General features: G+C 32.1%; 1 protein-coding gene across 1 annotated transcript in view; it reads right to left on the bottom strand.

Moving 5' to 3' along the window:
* Positions 1-2,290: 2,290 nt before the first annotated feature.
* The window catches only part of LOC142328701 (cytosol aminopeptidase-like), a 76,554-nt gene continuing 62,531 nt past the window's right edge, over positions 2,291-16,313 (bottom strand). The window contains exons 2-3 of the mRNA XM_075372638.1: positions 4,725-6,413; positions 2,291-2,527 (exon numbers count right to left, since the gene is read on the bottom strand). Of these exons, the coding sequence (XP_075228753.1) occupies positions 2,443-2,527; positions 4,725-6,394 (1,755 nt within the window). The 5' untranslated portion in view covers positions 6,395-6,413 and the 3' untranslated portion in view covers positions 2,291-2,442. The remainder of the gene's footprint in view (positions 2,528-4,724; positions 6,414-16,313) is intronic.

Consider the following 16,313-nt stretch of genomic DNA (forward strand, 5'->3'; position numbering starts at 1 on the left):
AAAGATTTAGAAATCAACTCGACTGCAAAGCTTACCCTGGAGCAGACATTGAGAGCGACCATAATTTAGTGATAATGAAATGTAGATTGGGGTATAAAAACCTGAAGAAAAGGTGTCAGATGAATCAGTGAAATTTAGAGAAGCTAGAGGATGAGGAGGTAAAGAGGATTTTTGAGGAGGTAAAGAGGATTTTTGAGGAGGACATTGCAAGAGATCTGAGTAAAAAAGTGTAGAAGAAGAATGGGATCAGCAGAAGCAAACTTTGGTGGAACAAAGAACTGGTAGAAAACCTTGGATTTCAGAGGATATGTTTGAGCTGATGGATGAACATCATGGAGTGTAGCTTTATATGGAAGTAAACTTGGATGATCAGAGTACCTGAGAAGAAAAGATTAGAAGCTTTTGAAATGTAATAAAGTGACAAATGAAGAGGTGTTCATTTGTCACTTCAATGACAAATTGATGAAGATAGAAGTATTTAGAAGTATAATAGTTAAAAGAAGAGACTGAATTATAGGCCACATATTAAGGCATCCTGGAATAGTTGCTTTAATTGGAGGGACATGTAAATGGGAAAATTGTGAAAAATTCCAAATATTTTCTTACACAAATTCAACAAAAGTAGTCACAAAATATATTAATGTGCGTTACAGTTATAATACACATACCAATATTCTAAAGAATCGTTTATTTATGCAGGGACATTTAATATTTTACTATCAATGTTTTAATGAACAGAAAAAATAGAAAAATGTAAATAAAATAAAAGAAAGATGTTCCAGTTAACAGGATTCCAAGGTAGGAAGGATAAGAGAACTGGAACAAAGTGGTCTGAGAGAAAAAAATTCACAGCACAAAGATGAGAGAGTACTGGAAGATAAGGAACAATATAAAAGAATAAGTTAATAGTTACATGGTCCTTTCTTTTTCTGTTTAGCATCCAGAACCACCATAAAGTATTACTTTAGAGGATGAGTGTAAATGAAGTGTAGTCTTCTACAGTCTCAGATCAACCACTCCTGATGTGTGGTTACACCACATATTCTACATACCCATTAATGTAGTAACTAAACAATTTCAGCTCATTAAATTTTTACTTGTGCTATAAATGCTAAGTCAGTGCTATAAAGATTATATTTTTCAAATTAATGTACAATGAGACGAGACATAATATAGATGACTAGGCTACTTTCAGTTACTAAAAGAAAACTTACTATGGTTGCACTAAAAACTAATTAGTCTTGAAAACATTTTCCTTTTTTGCATTTCAAACATAGATCCACACATAGAAACAAATTTAAATGGTTACATCATTTTAATTTTAAAGTAATCTCTTTTCTTACACCATGTTGATTAACACTGGCTTAATATTGTTGCATACACATGCGCATTTGGCACGTTTTATTTTTTGTCCAGCAGTCCTAGAATAAGAGGTACTGCAACTACCCTGCAGGTGCTTTTAATCTTAGCACTTTCTTGTGATGTTATTCCAACATAACTGATACGCCCATAGGATTTTTAAAAAAACATAGTCTATTCTAATGCATGTTGAGATTGTAATAGACTGTGTTGAAATTTTAACATAGGTCTATAAATTGTAACATAGAAATATAATGGTAATGTAGTAATGTATATAATGCATTTGCATACATTGCATATAATATGGTCAAAGTTCTCTGCTTTAAATAACATGTGAAAAATGTTGAACTAGAATTCAAGCCAGATTAAGGTAGATTACTCTGCCACAGAGATTGCCATTATGAGAAATACTTCTCTTTGGGATAATAGTACAAAAATTCTTGTAATGCTTTTGGCAATTTAGTCTAATTTCTTTAAGTATATCATTTGGGATTTAATAAAAATGATTTGAGCAAGTTTACCTGGCTTTAAGAATGCAAATATATTAATTTATAATTAAAATTTTAATAAAAATTAAAAATGTTATTAAAATAAAAACTAGAATTATTTTTTTATTAATCTTTTTTATAACAAGTAGTAATAAACTTAATCTCCTGGTCTTTTTCTCAACTATTGGGAAAAAAATTAAAGACATTTGAAAACAAATTATTTCCTTGATATTTATTTCTATTATTTTACAAAAATATAAATGTGTGAGGAATAAAAAAAATCAGAATAAAATATATGTAATTTTTTTTTATTTTATTATTTTTTATTTTTATGTTTTTAATCATATATTAAGATAAAAAGATGTTTACAAGTATATCTTTGTTGACAAACAATTAACTGAAAAAAAAAAATTTTGTCTAAATACAGTACATGAAATATAAATATTGAAATATTGAAATATGGGAACACGAATATAAAATTTTATTTTATTTAAATTTACAAAATTCTTGTAATGATAAAAATATTTTGTAGCATTAAGATGAAGTCTTGAAGAACATTTGTTTTTCCATTTAATTATTTTTCAGTTTAATCATGTTACTTACAAGTTTCAGTTTTTATCATTTTGCATGCAGTTTGCTGTTTTTGTGTTGGTTGCTTTACTTTTGAGCCTTTTGCTTTCCTGAAAGATAGATTTATAGGATAATAGTATGACAAACTTAAATTTAAAATATCACTTAAATTCTAAGCTGTTCTTGTAGCCCTGCAACCAACAAATAACATGTTTCATTGTTTCTTTTCAAAGGGAAAAGATTTAAATCTGACAACTCTTTAACAGTGTGATTGAAATCACTGCTTCATTTAAGTTTACTGATATTTGTAGTGTAAAGATAAGAATGGTATTATACATCTCGAAATACCATTCTTCTAATACCTTCGATATTTATCTTCTAATACCTGAATCGTATTCAGTACAATTGAATTTCTGATTTTGAATTATTGGATTATGTGATTTCTCATTTAAAGATGAAATTTTGTCAAACAAGAAACTGAGCCAATTATAATCAGTTTTATAAAACTGAGTAGAAAAGAGGCATTTTTCACTTCTTACACATTTTCCATTACATCATTAGTCTTTCTCAACAGAATTTATCTCTTTAATATTGTTTATAAAAATAGATATAAAAACTGTCTAATTTAGTCAACATGAAACTACAACTTCCAACAGTAAGTGTTAATAATGTTAGATAAGTGTTGCTGTTTAGATGTGTATGCAAAGATTTTTTTTTAAAACGAGTACTTTATTTTTTAAAAAATGTCAACTACATCAGTTATAGCAATTTTATTTCTATTCTAAAGTTATTTTCATTAAAATATACTACTTTAAAAATTTAAATGTGATGAAAAATGTATAAAATTGTTAAATTTAAATAAATAATGCAATCTGATTGTAACGGGACAAACAGAATGAATTAATACAAAGAATCAACAATCAGAAATAAAGAAAAAATATAAATTAAAAAATGAAATAAATTAAGCATTTGAATACACTATTACTCCTAGGTTGAAAAAATACAGAGCTGTGAGTAGATGAATTAAAATATAATTTTGCAATTTCATCATCTTCCATACTAGAGAAGAACCCTAAAATTACATTAGACATTAAGTTGGTTTGGCTCACATTAGTAATGTTGACATTTCAAACAGCTGAGAACTTTTTATTCTAAATTAAAATTTACAATAACAATTTTTGAAACATTTTAAAAATTCAGTAATTCGGCTAACTTATGAACGTCTATTACAATGCAAATTTTTTTTTAAAACCGTTATGAAACAATAGTGTACAATGTGACGAAGTATAACATAAGTATTAAAAAGCTGTTTAAATTTATAGATACTGTATTCTTTCAACAGATTTTTCTGGTGCTTTACTGAAGAATTAAAAATAGCATATGCCTAAATTTTTATAAGAAATCATTTTCAATAATAAAAAGTTAAATGGATTAAGAAGAGTTAAATAGACAGGAAAGAGTTAAAGGGATAGAGAGTGGTTAAATAGATACATACGTATTTTTATTAATACATGTTTTTTAGTTTATGAATTTTGTATGATATACATGAAGTTATACGTTATGATTAATATTTTCTCTCTGTATGCCCCTGTTTCTTACACAGTCAAAAAAGACTATTTAGAATAGAAAGGTGAAAAACAGTGGGTGGTTACTGTAGCCTGAACTATCATATGAGTAACTTAACAGAATTTATTAGTCACAAATCTTTCATCTTTTCAACAGTGGTGGGAGGAAATCATTGCAAATAAAAACATTAAAAAAATCACAATGACTGGAAAAGAACAACAATTACAAAATAATAGTAAATCTGTAAATGTTCAACAAAGTAATATCTGTAAAGAAAAAATAACAATGAGCTAAGGGTAACAACAAGTCTAAAGATATTAAATGGTCTTTAGGAATTGGAATCACCCACCACAATACATTTAACAGTACTAGAATACCATATCCTTAAAGAAAGCATCCAGTTAAGATATGGACCACTTTATATATTTTTGGGTTCATCAGCTTTGATAATAATAATAATAATAATCTAATAGGTTTAAAAAATTGAGTAATACGGAAAAAAATTGTAGGAGCAATATTTTCTTCTGGTATTATGATTCAAAAATACCTCCCTACTTTTTATATAACCAACCAATGGTTATGGGTCTGCCCAACCCAGGCAGACATGTTTGTTAGTAGGAACAGTAGTATCTTAATAAATAATCAGATTTAGTGAGAAAAAGATAACCGTTATAACTTTTTGAACATGCAAAAAAATTATTAAACTTACATTAAAAACATGTTATATTATTAAAAACTTACGTGTCTAATTTTTCAGGTGACAAACAAGCAAACTGTGCAAGAAATTCAATCAGTGTTCTTGTTGGTCTTCCAGTCATGCCTTTTCTCAGATATGGAAATGTAGTCCCATTTGTTTTAGTGACACCATAAATATCCATATGTATCCAATCTCCTCCACATAGGAACCGGTTTAAAAATGCTGCAGCTAAGCTCGGTCCTCCTAACTCAGTGAGCACATCTTTTGTATCTGATGTACCGGTAACTACAATTCGTTTACTAAAGTGTTTCCACAGTGGAAACCTCCATACTCTGTCTCCAGTGTGAATACTAGCAACCCGTACTTGCTCCCACAACTTGTCGTTGTTAGTCCATACTCCTGTAGCTGCAAATCCTAAACTTTCTATCATATTCCTGTTAAAGGAACCAATATCTAAAACAAGTTTTGGGTTGTAAGTTGCTGCATAACTGAGCACATCGATCACAGACAGCCTACTATCCAAGTTTGTATCCCATGAATTTACAGTTTGACCTTTTAATGATTTTATTGTATCGCCAGGTTTCATTGCTTTAGGTCCTATCATGTTTTCACACATCGGTATCAAGGCTCTGATGTTTATAGGCAACTGCAATGCTGAAGCGGCCCTTAATGCTGCTATTACACACGCAGCACCAGCCATATCATTCCTCATATACTCCATCTCATCTGGAGTTTTTAGGCAAAGTCCACCGCTATCAAATGTTACTGCCTTACCTATGAGCACGACCGGACATACACCTGGATCACAACCGTAGTATGTTGCTTCTACAAGAACCGGATCTTCACAGGATCCTCTACCCACTGCCAGCAAACTATCCATTCCAACAATTTTCAACCATTTTTTAATTTTTACCTCTATATTTATACCTGATGCATTCAATAGTTTGACTGTGTGCTCAGCAAATGATCTTGGTGTCAAAAGATTGGGAGGAGCATCGCTTAATTGTCTAGCTAAATTCTGAGCAGCAGCTTTATGCAAACCGATGTGCCATCCAGTAAAATCACAGTCTTCAAATAAAAATAATTTAGGTATAATGATCCTTTTGTCAATTTTTTTATGCTCTTGATATTGCCACAAACTCATAGCTGCTCCTTCTGCTGATGATTCAGCATGTCCAAAACTTTCCACAAAAATATTTTCCACTCTATTCACATTTTGTAGTACAACACATCCTGAGGCTGCAGCTTGTCGTATTCTTTCTTTATTTTCATCAATTTGTTCTTTTTCATTGTAACTTAGGCATTCTTCACCTAAACCTACCATTGCTACTTTAGGAAATCTTGGATCTAGACCATAAAATACTCTAACTTCATTTTGATATGGAGCAAAACCAGATAACAACAATTGTTCCATCAGCCTTCCATCAAGATATCTATTGTATTTATCTGCTGCAGGTGTAAGTTGCATTAATCTTTCATTAGGATCATGTGGATCAGTGTAAACACCTAATACAAGACCTGTATTAGCTGGTTCTCCAGCACATGGGCATGGTAATCCTGATTCTTTGAATGTAGTGGTTTTAACTGAAGCAAAATTTCGTTTTGTTTCTTTCATTACTCCATCACTTAAAGTATTGTGAATATTTAAGGTTATGGGACTTCGCTTGGCAAAGTGCCCCACAATTTTTTTTAAATGTACATATAAGAAATTCATTTTTTCATAGCTAGATTACCTGAAAGAGAAACAAAAATAAGGTGCTGATTGAACTATATATATAATAGTTTTCTAAATTCACAAGAACAAAGATGTACTCATATTTTAAGTAGTAATGCAACAAAATTATATAATTCAGGATCACCCATAATATATATTAAATTAAGACGGATAGAATTCATCAATCTTGAAAATCTGTGTGAAGAGATTTCAGGAATTAAAAGCTTGTTAATTTTAGTCCACCTAAAATATCACATTCTGTCAGCTAATTTATATCTGCAATGCAAATCTCCATTACATATACAATCAAGGATAACGCAGCAAACAGTGCAGCAGTTATTGAACAGGCATATCAGAGAATCACACTAAATTGCATGAAAAATCCATGCGATAACCTGATATGTACAAATACAAATAACAAGGGACATCATAGAAAATGTTTTGTACAGACTTCCATGGCAAATATACTACTTTTAATCAAACTAAGGTTTCATATTAAGAGTAACTGGATGATAAAGATAATCCACATGAAAGTAAACCATGTAATTTTCCTTATATTGTTTACTGCCTTATGCGGCTGTAGGCAAGATAAAAAGTTAAAGCTGTCAGAGAGGAACTAAAACAATGCAATGAAAATTTTCAGGAAAGAAATAAGTAAATGTAAAGAAAAAAATCAAATTTTTACTTGACATCAAGCAATCAAGTCAAAGACAACAGAATTAAATCCTGTTTCTAGTCATGTCGCAAATTGTATAATTAATATAATTGAATATAATGTAAAATTAAAAAAATGGCTTAGAAATAATGAAGATTGGAATTGTTTGTACAGTTTATTGTACATACACAGATTGGAATGTTAATAACCTGGCAAAGTATATCCTATCAGGTAGATAATCTACACAGATTTTAAAAAAATTACTTATTGCTTATTTTCCTGTCCTCTATATTTAGTACTCTTGCAGCAATATTGTTTTGTTAAACGTAAAAAAACACTACTTGGAAATTCAAATTTAATACATTTAAAAAATTACAAAACCATTTAAAACATAAGGAAAAAATAATTATATGAAACAAATTTTTATTAACAAGGATTATACAAAACTGACGATTTAAAGTTAAGCATAATTATACAGCTCAGAACAGAAAGGAATGGAAAACATCAAACCGGTCAAATGACATAACTAAATATTTATATAAACAGAAAAACAAAACAAATAAATGTAAATTGTTACAACTGAACCTTATGTATGATTATAATTTATTAAATATCTTTTTTATTTAGATATTACAATCTATAATTTTTTATTCTTGAAAAAATTTTAAGGCAAATAATTGATTACAAAGTGCACTGGAAAATATTTTAACATGAAAACAGATAGTATTATAAGTTAAATGTGAAATGTTATTCAGGTCCTAACTGATTATGGTACTTATTTTTTTTAGTAGACCAAATTTTACAAAAAAAAAAAAAAAATCAGTTCACAAGAAAAATGTTTCTTTTCTACCTTCTATAGTAAATAACTTAATGCATACACAGCCACACAAATACAAATGTAATGTTTTATTACCAGTTTATTTACATTTACAAACTTTAGTTAATATATCTAAGAGAGCCTATACTGTTTTGTTTTGTTCAATTCCTCCTTTTGGATAGATATTCATCAGCTTTTCTGTTTCATTGCTTTTATTTTCAAAGCTTTAATTTTCATGTCAAATTCTGTCAGTTTTCTAATTTTGGAATCAAATATTCTGTCCCATCTTTTAAAATGTTTTATCTGCAAACCTACACAATTTATTTTCCTTCATCCTGCTCTAATTTCTTCATCCTTATTTAGGCTTATCCCTCATATTCAAAAATTTAATCCAAGTAATATTGTTTCTATAACAGAAAATCTTAATGCTTTAATTGGTTGAACGATTCTTTAAACGGTTCAATAATTTATTAAAAATGGCACTGGAAACATAACAAGACACTTTCTCAAAGGCCTAAGGATTATGTTGATTACACAAAAACAACACCTTCCGTTGTCTGGTCTGATAAAAGTGGATATTCTATTTTAAGATTAAGTGACTATTATTTTTAACAAAGATTGCACATATAGACAAGTCAACATTTTAAATTTTTCTTAATATAGTCAAATTGATTTACACTTAATGGAGCACACCAAACGATCTGAACGTGTAACACTTTCTCAGATTTTTTGAGCGAGCCTCAGGCACGGAATTGTACGCAAGCACGATAAATACTGAATAATGGTGACAAGCTCAGTCTTTAATTAAAAGCGCCGCGTCATGTTTTTAAATGGCGCTTTTAAAAAATTGCTATACCGTAAAAGAGATTGCAGTTTTGTACAGATTTCTTTATCTTCGCATGATACTCCTACTCCACAATATTTTCTACACTGGTTACAGGATAAAGAGGTAGGCTATAGGCTAATCTTTTTTAGCTCAAGTATCTGAGCCATATGTCCAAATACGAAACCTGGCAAAAATATTAAACAACATGGCGGTTAATATTAGCAATACACTAAACGATTCCTAAAAACTACCACTTCATTTTACGCATTAGGCTTTTAATAATTCGCTTATAGGGCTTGTAAATCATGAAATCTATTTTCCATGGAATCCATTATTCGAAATGGTAGCAGTTATGTCGGTACATATTTTTATACTTATTGTCAAGTATAAATGTGTGTATTTTTAACAAAATTCGGAGTTGTAATTTTGTTTTAAATTGAATAGAATTAAAAAGAAAACATAAAATATATTTAAAGAAGAGTTCGGGAAAAAGTGTAGAATTACAAAATACAATGGAATGTTATTATAACTGGTTTTTACCTTAATTTATGTTGTACTGCACTAGAAATTATTTACTCAAAATTTTTAAGCCACAAATATTTTGTTCCTGATATTATATATTTCGTAATAAGAAGAATTTTGACATTACCAAAAAAATTAAAAACAAAAGACAGAAATGCCTTTTTACATGTTCGGTTTTTTTTGTAACTGTATTGTTGTTTTCCTACTATAAGTACATAATATACTTATTCATTGAAAAACATATGATTGTTATAATAGTCCATAAATTCGCAATTTACGGCTGGCTATATTAACCTCATTTTCTTGCAGAAAAAATGAAATAAAATTCATATTTTTATTTAATGAAAAGTATATTTTTATCATAAAAAAAATTCTTTACATGGTTATTAAAATACTTTTTATCTTAAAATCGATTTTCAAAAAAAAATTCAAAAAGTATTCCATATTTTTTAACTTTTTATTAACGATTACATAGTTTAAGCAAAATTTTTATTAATTTTAAAAAATTAATATAAATGTAATTTCGTAGATGGGGTGCAAGGGATAAAAAGCTCATTCCTCTTACGTATCAAAAAGAATAAGATCGGTAGTCATATCTAACAGGCATAGTATTCGTTAAATAAAAAAATTGTATCTTAAAATAATTCGGATGTATAAGTTGCATAATTCCTGAAAAAGTAAAAAAAATGTGTGTATGTGAAAGAACACACACGCGTGTATGTATAGGACGGGTACACGCGCAGAGTAACAACCATTACTCCGAAAGTCCCTCGCATATTCTTCGATAAGAAAAAAGGCATAAAATAAGGAGTGGGGAGCTTAATATAATTATTTAAGGTGATCACTGATTTTTAGTTACGCTTGCTTAAAATTAAATAATAAAACCGACTTCAAAAACGAAGAGTACGAAAAAAGAAAGTAACAAACACATTTTTCATCTTTTTTAAGTTTTCACACCACACTGCTAATGTTTTATGGTTATATACACTGCTTACACTAAGGTATTATCATTAATAATCGGATTTTTCAGACGGGCATCATTTAATTATTACAAATCTTTTCTACATGTTTTGAAAAGTCATGACAAAATTAAGCGTAGCACCAACAAAGCGGTCGGTAGTTTCGTTACTGGTTGCTAGTGAGAGCGCCCGCCTCAGCGACACGAAAATTTATCTGACAGTAACCCGTCCGTGACATACGATGTGTGTGAAAAAAGTAATGAGATTGGTAACACTGCGAGCGATCTGGCAACCCTGTGTCTACCGGTCTGTGCTAGACCGGTTTGTTCATCCCTTCCACATGCTAAGTACGGGTTTCAACTCCGTTCAGCCAACACATTATTTTTGACAGCGCCATCAGTAAAGTTGTGTTTTTGTTGTGTGTTACGAAAATGGAGCATCGGAATTTACGTTGTGTAATCAAGTTTTGTGTTAAACTTGGGGAATCCGCGAGTGTGACCTTTGAAAAGTTGAAACAGGCCTATGGGAACATTGCTTATGAAGAGCACAAGTTTTCCGCAGGCACAAATCATTTTTGGAAGGCCGAGAACACGTTGAGTATCAACCTCGCTCAGGGAGACCTTCAACTTCAAAATCTGACGAAAACGTTGAGCGTGTGAGGATTCTTGTGAGATCAGACCGTCGTACAACAATCAGGATGATTGAACAGTTAAATTTAAACACTTTCACCGTACATCAAATTTTGACAGACGATTTGGACATGCGAAATTGGTGCCGAAAAACCTCACAACGGAACAGAAGGACAATCGAAGAAACGTGTGCGTTGATCTTCTTGAGAGGATTGACAATGACCAAGAATTCTTTAATCGTGTGATCACAGGTGATGAATCCTGGAGATTTGAGTACGATCCTGAAACCCCCCCCCCCCCTATTCACCTGATTTGATTCCTTATGACTTTTTCCTTTTCCCGAAATTGAAACATGTCTTAAAAAGATGCCATTTTGAAACTCTGGAGAACATTCAAAAGACTGTGACCGACCAGTTAACTGATAAGCCCTACCAGTTGAAGCCTTCCAGCGCTGCTACCAGGAGTGGGAACAACGACTCCGCCGGTGTATAGCTGCCCAAGAGAACTAATTTGAAGGGGATAATATTATGTTGTTTGAAAAAAATAAAAACTTTGGTAAGTAAAAAGTCAGTCTCATTATTTTTCTTACTCACCTCGTAACTTTCTTGTTATTAAAGCACACCAAACTAATTATTATCTTGTTTCAAAGCTTACCAGAATATCTTCTTCTCACAGATACTATTACATTTACTTTTGAAAACAGCACTATCGGATGAATTCGCATTTGAGAGAAATGAATGAGAAGGGTTCAGATTTCTTTCGGTACAATCGGAGCTTTTATAATCATATGTTACAAGGATGTTTTTCTTCTAACGACGCTAGTTTAATATTAAATTCCTTTCATTTTGTTCGGCACAGTACCTTATTATTAACTAGACAGTAATTACCAAGATTGTTAGGAAAATTATTTATTAGAATAAACTGAAACTGATTAACGTTCAAGTTAGAACCCCTGACTTAAAAAGTGTCAGATTTTCGAAAAGGATTCCATTATTACAAGCTCTTTTGTTTATTTCAATATTCGACTCCACTTGAAACGTGTATCGTGGAAGAACAGCGTGCTATTATAAGATTTTCACTTTCTGAAGGTGTAAAACCGGCCGAAATTCATTCATGAATGTTAAAAAACTGTGGTTGAAAATGTATTAACCGTGCAGTCTTTTATAAACGTAACTAATAGTTTGAACCGGACAAAAAGGTGTGAAAAATTCTCATCATTGTGGAAGACCGGTGGAAGTTTCAACTGACGCTTTGCAAAATCGCTTTAATGATCTTATTTGCGAGGACAGATGCGTAAAAATTTTAGAAGTTGCTGAAACTTGTGTGAGAGTATCAGGAGTGGAAGTGCTAATACATTTCTACACAATAAGCTGAATTACTTCAAAACGTGTTGAAGATGGCTTCCGAGAAAGTCAACTCAAAATCTAACAATTAAATTCATATTTGAACGGAAACAACAGTTTCTTAGCGGAAGTTAATATTTTTTTATTTATAAATCACATAATAACGTGTGATGAAACTTGGATTCATTATTTTGAGAGCGGAATCTAAACTTACAATGCGAATGGAAACGTCCAATTTCCCACGACAGGGAAAATTTCACAACCCACGAGTCATCCGCTAAAGAAATACTAATGGTGTATTGAAACTACAAAGGCCCAATTTATTGTAATTAACTGGAAAACAACATACAATCAGCAGCGAATATTATTGTGACATGCTAGAAGGTGCTGGTCCTTTCTCAAAAGTCGTAATTCTTCTGCCTGATAATGCCCGCTTCCATGCCGCGCGAAAGATGTGAGAAGCTAATCAAAAGTTGGATCGGAGGATGCTACTACATCCGCCTGCTACATACGAGGTGCGACAATAAAGTAATGAGACTGATTTTTCTTTGCAAGATGTGGCAACCCTGCAGCTTGCGTAGGCACACCATCTTTGACTTTGGTCTATAAGCTATTTCTAGTCCAAGCGGCACATTGATGCAACTGCTCAGTCGTGAGTTGTGCTATAATAAGTGAACACATGTTTGTGTCTCTCGTCACAGAAATGAAACTGCAAAATATTGTGCAACGGTATGCCATTTCGTTTTGCGTTAAATCGGGTGAAAACGCGACGACAACTTACGGTAAGCTTCAGAAGGCTTTTGGAGAGGAGGTTATGTCAAGAGCTCAAGTTTTTCGGTGGCATAAAATTTTTAGTGAAGGCAGAATGAATGTTGAAGATGAAGACCGCAGTGGACGACCATCAACCTCACGGACAGATGTCAACTTGACCAGGGTGCGTGAAATCGTACGATCTGATCGAAGATTATCCGTGAAAATAATTGCAGAAGAACTCAACATCAATCGAGAAACGGTTCGTCTAATATTAACTGAAGATCTTGGTATGAGAAAGATTTGTGCAAAAATGGTTCCCAAAAATCTCACACAACAACAGCGAGAAACACGGAAAAATGTGGCAGCCGATCTGTTAGAGCAAACGGAAATCAATCCAGATTTGTTGAGCCGTGTTATCACTGGCGATGAAGGTTGGTTTTTCAATATGCTCCAGAGACAAAACGCCAAAGTTCGCAATGGTGCTCAAAGGGATCACCCAGACCAAAAAAATCTCGCATGTTAAAGTCAAAAGTGAAATGCATGCTTTTGTGTGCTTCTTCGATTCCAAGGGAATTCTTCATAAAGAGCGGGTGCCTCCTGGACAAACAGTTAACCAATATTTCTACAAAAAAATTTTAGAAAGACTTCGTAAACGAGTTCTTCGTATCCGTGTCAACATCGCTGATATTTGGATTCTGCATCACGATAATGCGCCATCCCATACTGCTCTGTCAGTACAGCAATTATTAACCTCAAAACAAATTTCAGAACTACCACAGCCACCTTATTCACCAGATATCGCTCTGTGCGACTTTTTTCTATTTCCAAGAGTCAAAATGGCGGTCAAGGGACACCATTTTGAAACAACACAAGATGTCCAAAAAGCTGTGACGAGGGTCTTGGAGGATATTACAGAGGATGAGTTTCAGAAATGTTACCTTCAATGGCAGAAGCGCTGGAATAAGTGTGTGCAATCAGAGGGGAACTACTTTGAAGGAGACAACACTAAACATGACTAAAACGGTAAGCAACATTTTTTTCACATCAGTCTCATTACTTTATTGTCGCACCTCGTATGATTATTGTTTGTTTGGTCTTCTGAAAGTGATTTTACGAGACACTGAGTTCGGGGGCATTGAACGGTAAAAGAATTACTCGGACACCGAGATGAACAATTCTTTACTATTGGAATAAGAAAGGTCGCAAAAAGATTAAAAGTAACCTTTTTAAAAGACTTTTTTTTAAACTTTTTAAAAGTAAGTACTTTTTTTTTAAAGTAATGTTAGTTTCATTATTATCGAATAAATAATTTCTCTTCAGTCATTCGTCTCTTTAATTATTGAACGACCCTTGTATTAATAACTCAAAATTACTGAACGGACCGATTATTTATAGAAAACTGAGGTAAAACAACCAAAGGTTGTTACATTACACTCAGTAATCGTACAAAAATGCATTAAAGACAACAGAAAACGGAACATGCAGCATTCTAAAGACGAGCCCAGAATGAAATGATCTGATTAACGGTACTATTGAGATAATTGTAAAAAATGTTATTTCGAAAACGAAAAATGTAAGCGTCTGATTTAGACCCCACCGATGTGATACAAAATCCAGATTACATTGGTATATAAAATTCGATTTATTTTTTGTTCCAGAAGTGAAAATTGGTGAATTTAAGAGCATTCTTCGCGCTAAATTCAAATATGGTTTCAGAATTAGTTCATCACGTAACATGTCTTCAGTGACATGTTGCATCCCGTGATTTTATGAAATTTTAAAAGATTATCCACTATTTCTTCGTAATTTTTTTGGATTTATGGTTTCCAAATAAGTTCTGGCAAATACTGTTAAAATCCATTCAGTTTTCTTCATTTCATTTAACGTACTATCAAAGTTGTCACCTTTAAAATAAATTTATAATTTGAGGTCCTACAAAGATTCCTTCTTCGAGTATTGCTTTACTGATCTTTGAAAACTAATTTTTTAAATAAACAAATCCAAGCCCTCTTCGATTCATTGCTTTCACGAAGTTTTTCATAAGTCCCAGATTTATAAGGAGTGGAAGTAAATAAATTTCTTTTAAATCAGTAAATGGTGAATTAACAGCATTATTCTTTCCTGGAGTTAATGCTGTTCGGTTTATCCACATTTTTTGTATGTAATGATTTTTTCGGTCTTTGGTTCCCCACTCGCAAAGAAAACAACAGTATTTGGTGAAACCAAGTTGAAGACCTAGCAACAGAGCAATTACTTTCAAATCACCGCAGATTTAGTCCGATGAAATTCTTCATACTTTATTTTATCTAGCAGAAATTTCATGTCCACGTAAGTTTCTTTCAGATACGTAGCGTAAGCTAGCGGCACTGATAAAACTCATTCCCGATAAGCAGAAGCACTGCTTTCGGATTAGCTTTTGACGAATTTGTAAACAAACGCCACTCCTCTGCTTTATTCTCATGACCAAATGATTCCATGAAATGAAATTTCATGAAATAATTCCACAGACAAAACATTATTACAAAAAACAAGACCATCTTCAAATACAAAGAGATTCTTGACGTCAAAATGGTTATTTCTAAAAACACATACTTTTGTTTCGTGGTGGAGGAGGTTCCAACGTTTTAATCGTGTGTCTAAAAGTTCTGCCTCCTTTTTTGATAAATTCAGATCTATTACAAGTTCATTGAGGTCCCCTTGTGTTATTAAATGTGCTTCACCAGACGTACACGAAGATCATAGTTTAGATCAACCCTTACATCATTTTTATCCTCTGTTAAATCTTTGTGTTGTTGATCACCGATAAGTATGTTATTTTCTAGTGATTTAGGCACAGGTCTCATGGAAGAGGGTAAATTAGGGCATCAAATAGGGTGCTTTGATTCTGAACTAATGCCCGCAATATTGGTCAGACAAAAGTAACAATCAGCAGTATGATCATTTGGTTCCCGCCAAATCATTGGAACAGCAAAGTTCCCGAGAACGATCGGCAAAATATGCCGAGAACTCTTTGACTAGCGTGTAAGGAATCTTATACAAGTAGCACAACAAATTTGAGAGGCCCAATGTTTTGTCTTGGTTACCTACTTTGCAGCCAAAATAAAGCTCGTAACGTTTTTGATGAGAGGAATAAAACTACTTTTCTGAAATTTAAATGTTACCTCACCATAAATCTAGAAAACTATCCAGAGGGTTTACACAATTTCTAGGCATTTTGCAAAGTCACATAATATACAAACATTACAAAAAATATTCACTGCACGTTTTGAATTCAAAATATGAAATACAAATTTAGAATAAGTCGTAACTGAGAAACGTTTACACTGAACTATATTGTATCAGCACATACTCACGAAAGATGTACAGATGTCAACAGAGTGTACACTAAACACAGACTGGCTACGGCTTGAACCAG

The sequence above is a fragment of the Lycorma delicatula genome, chromosome 8, assembly GCF_047948215.1.
Source record: "Lycorma delicatula isolate Av1 chromosome 8, ASM4794821v1, whole genome shotgun sequence".
In the NCBI taxonomy this organism is placed as follows: domain Eukaryota; kingdom Metazoa; phylum Arthropoda; class Insecta; order Hemiptera; family Fulgoridae; genus Lycorma; species Lycorma delicatula.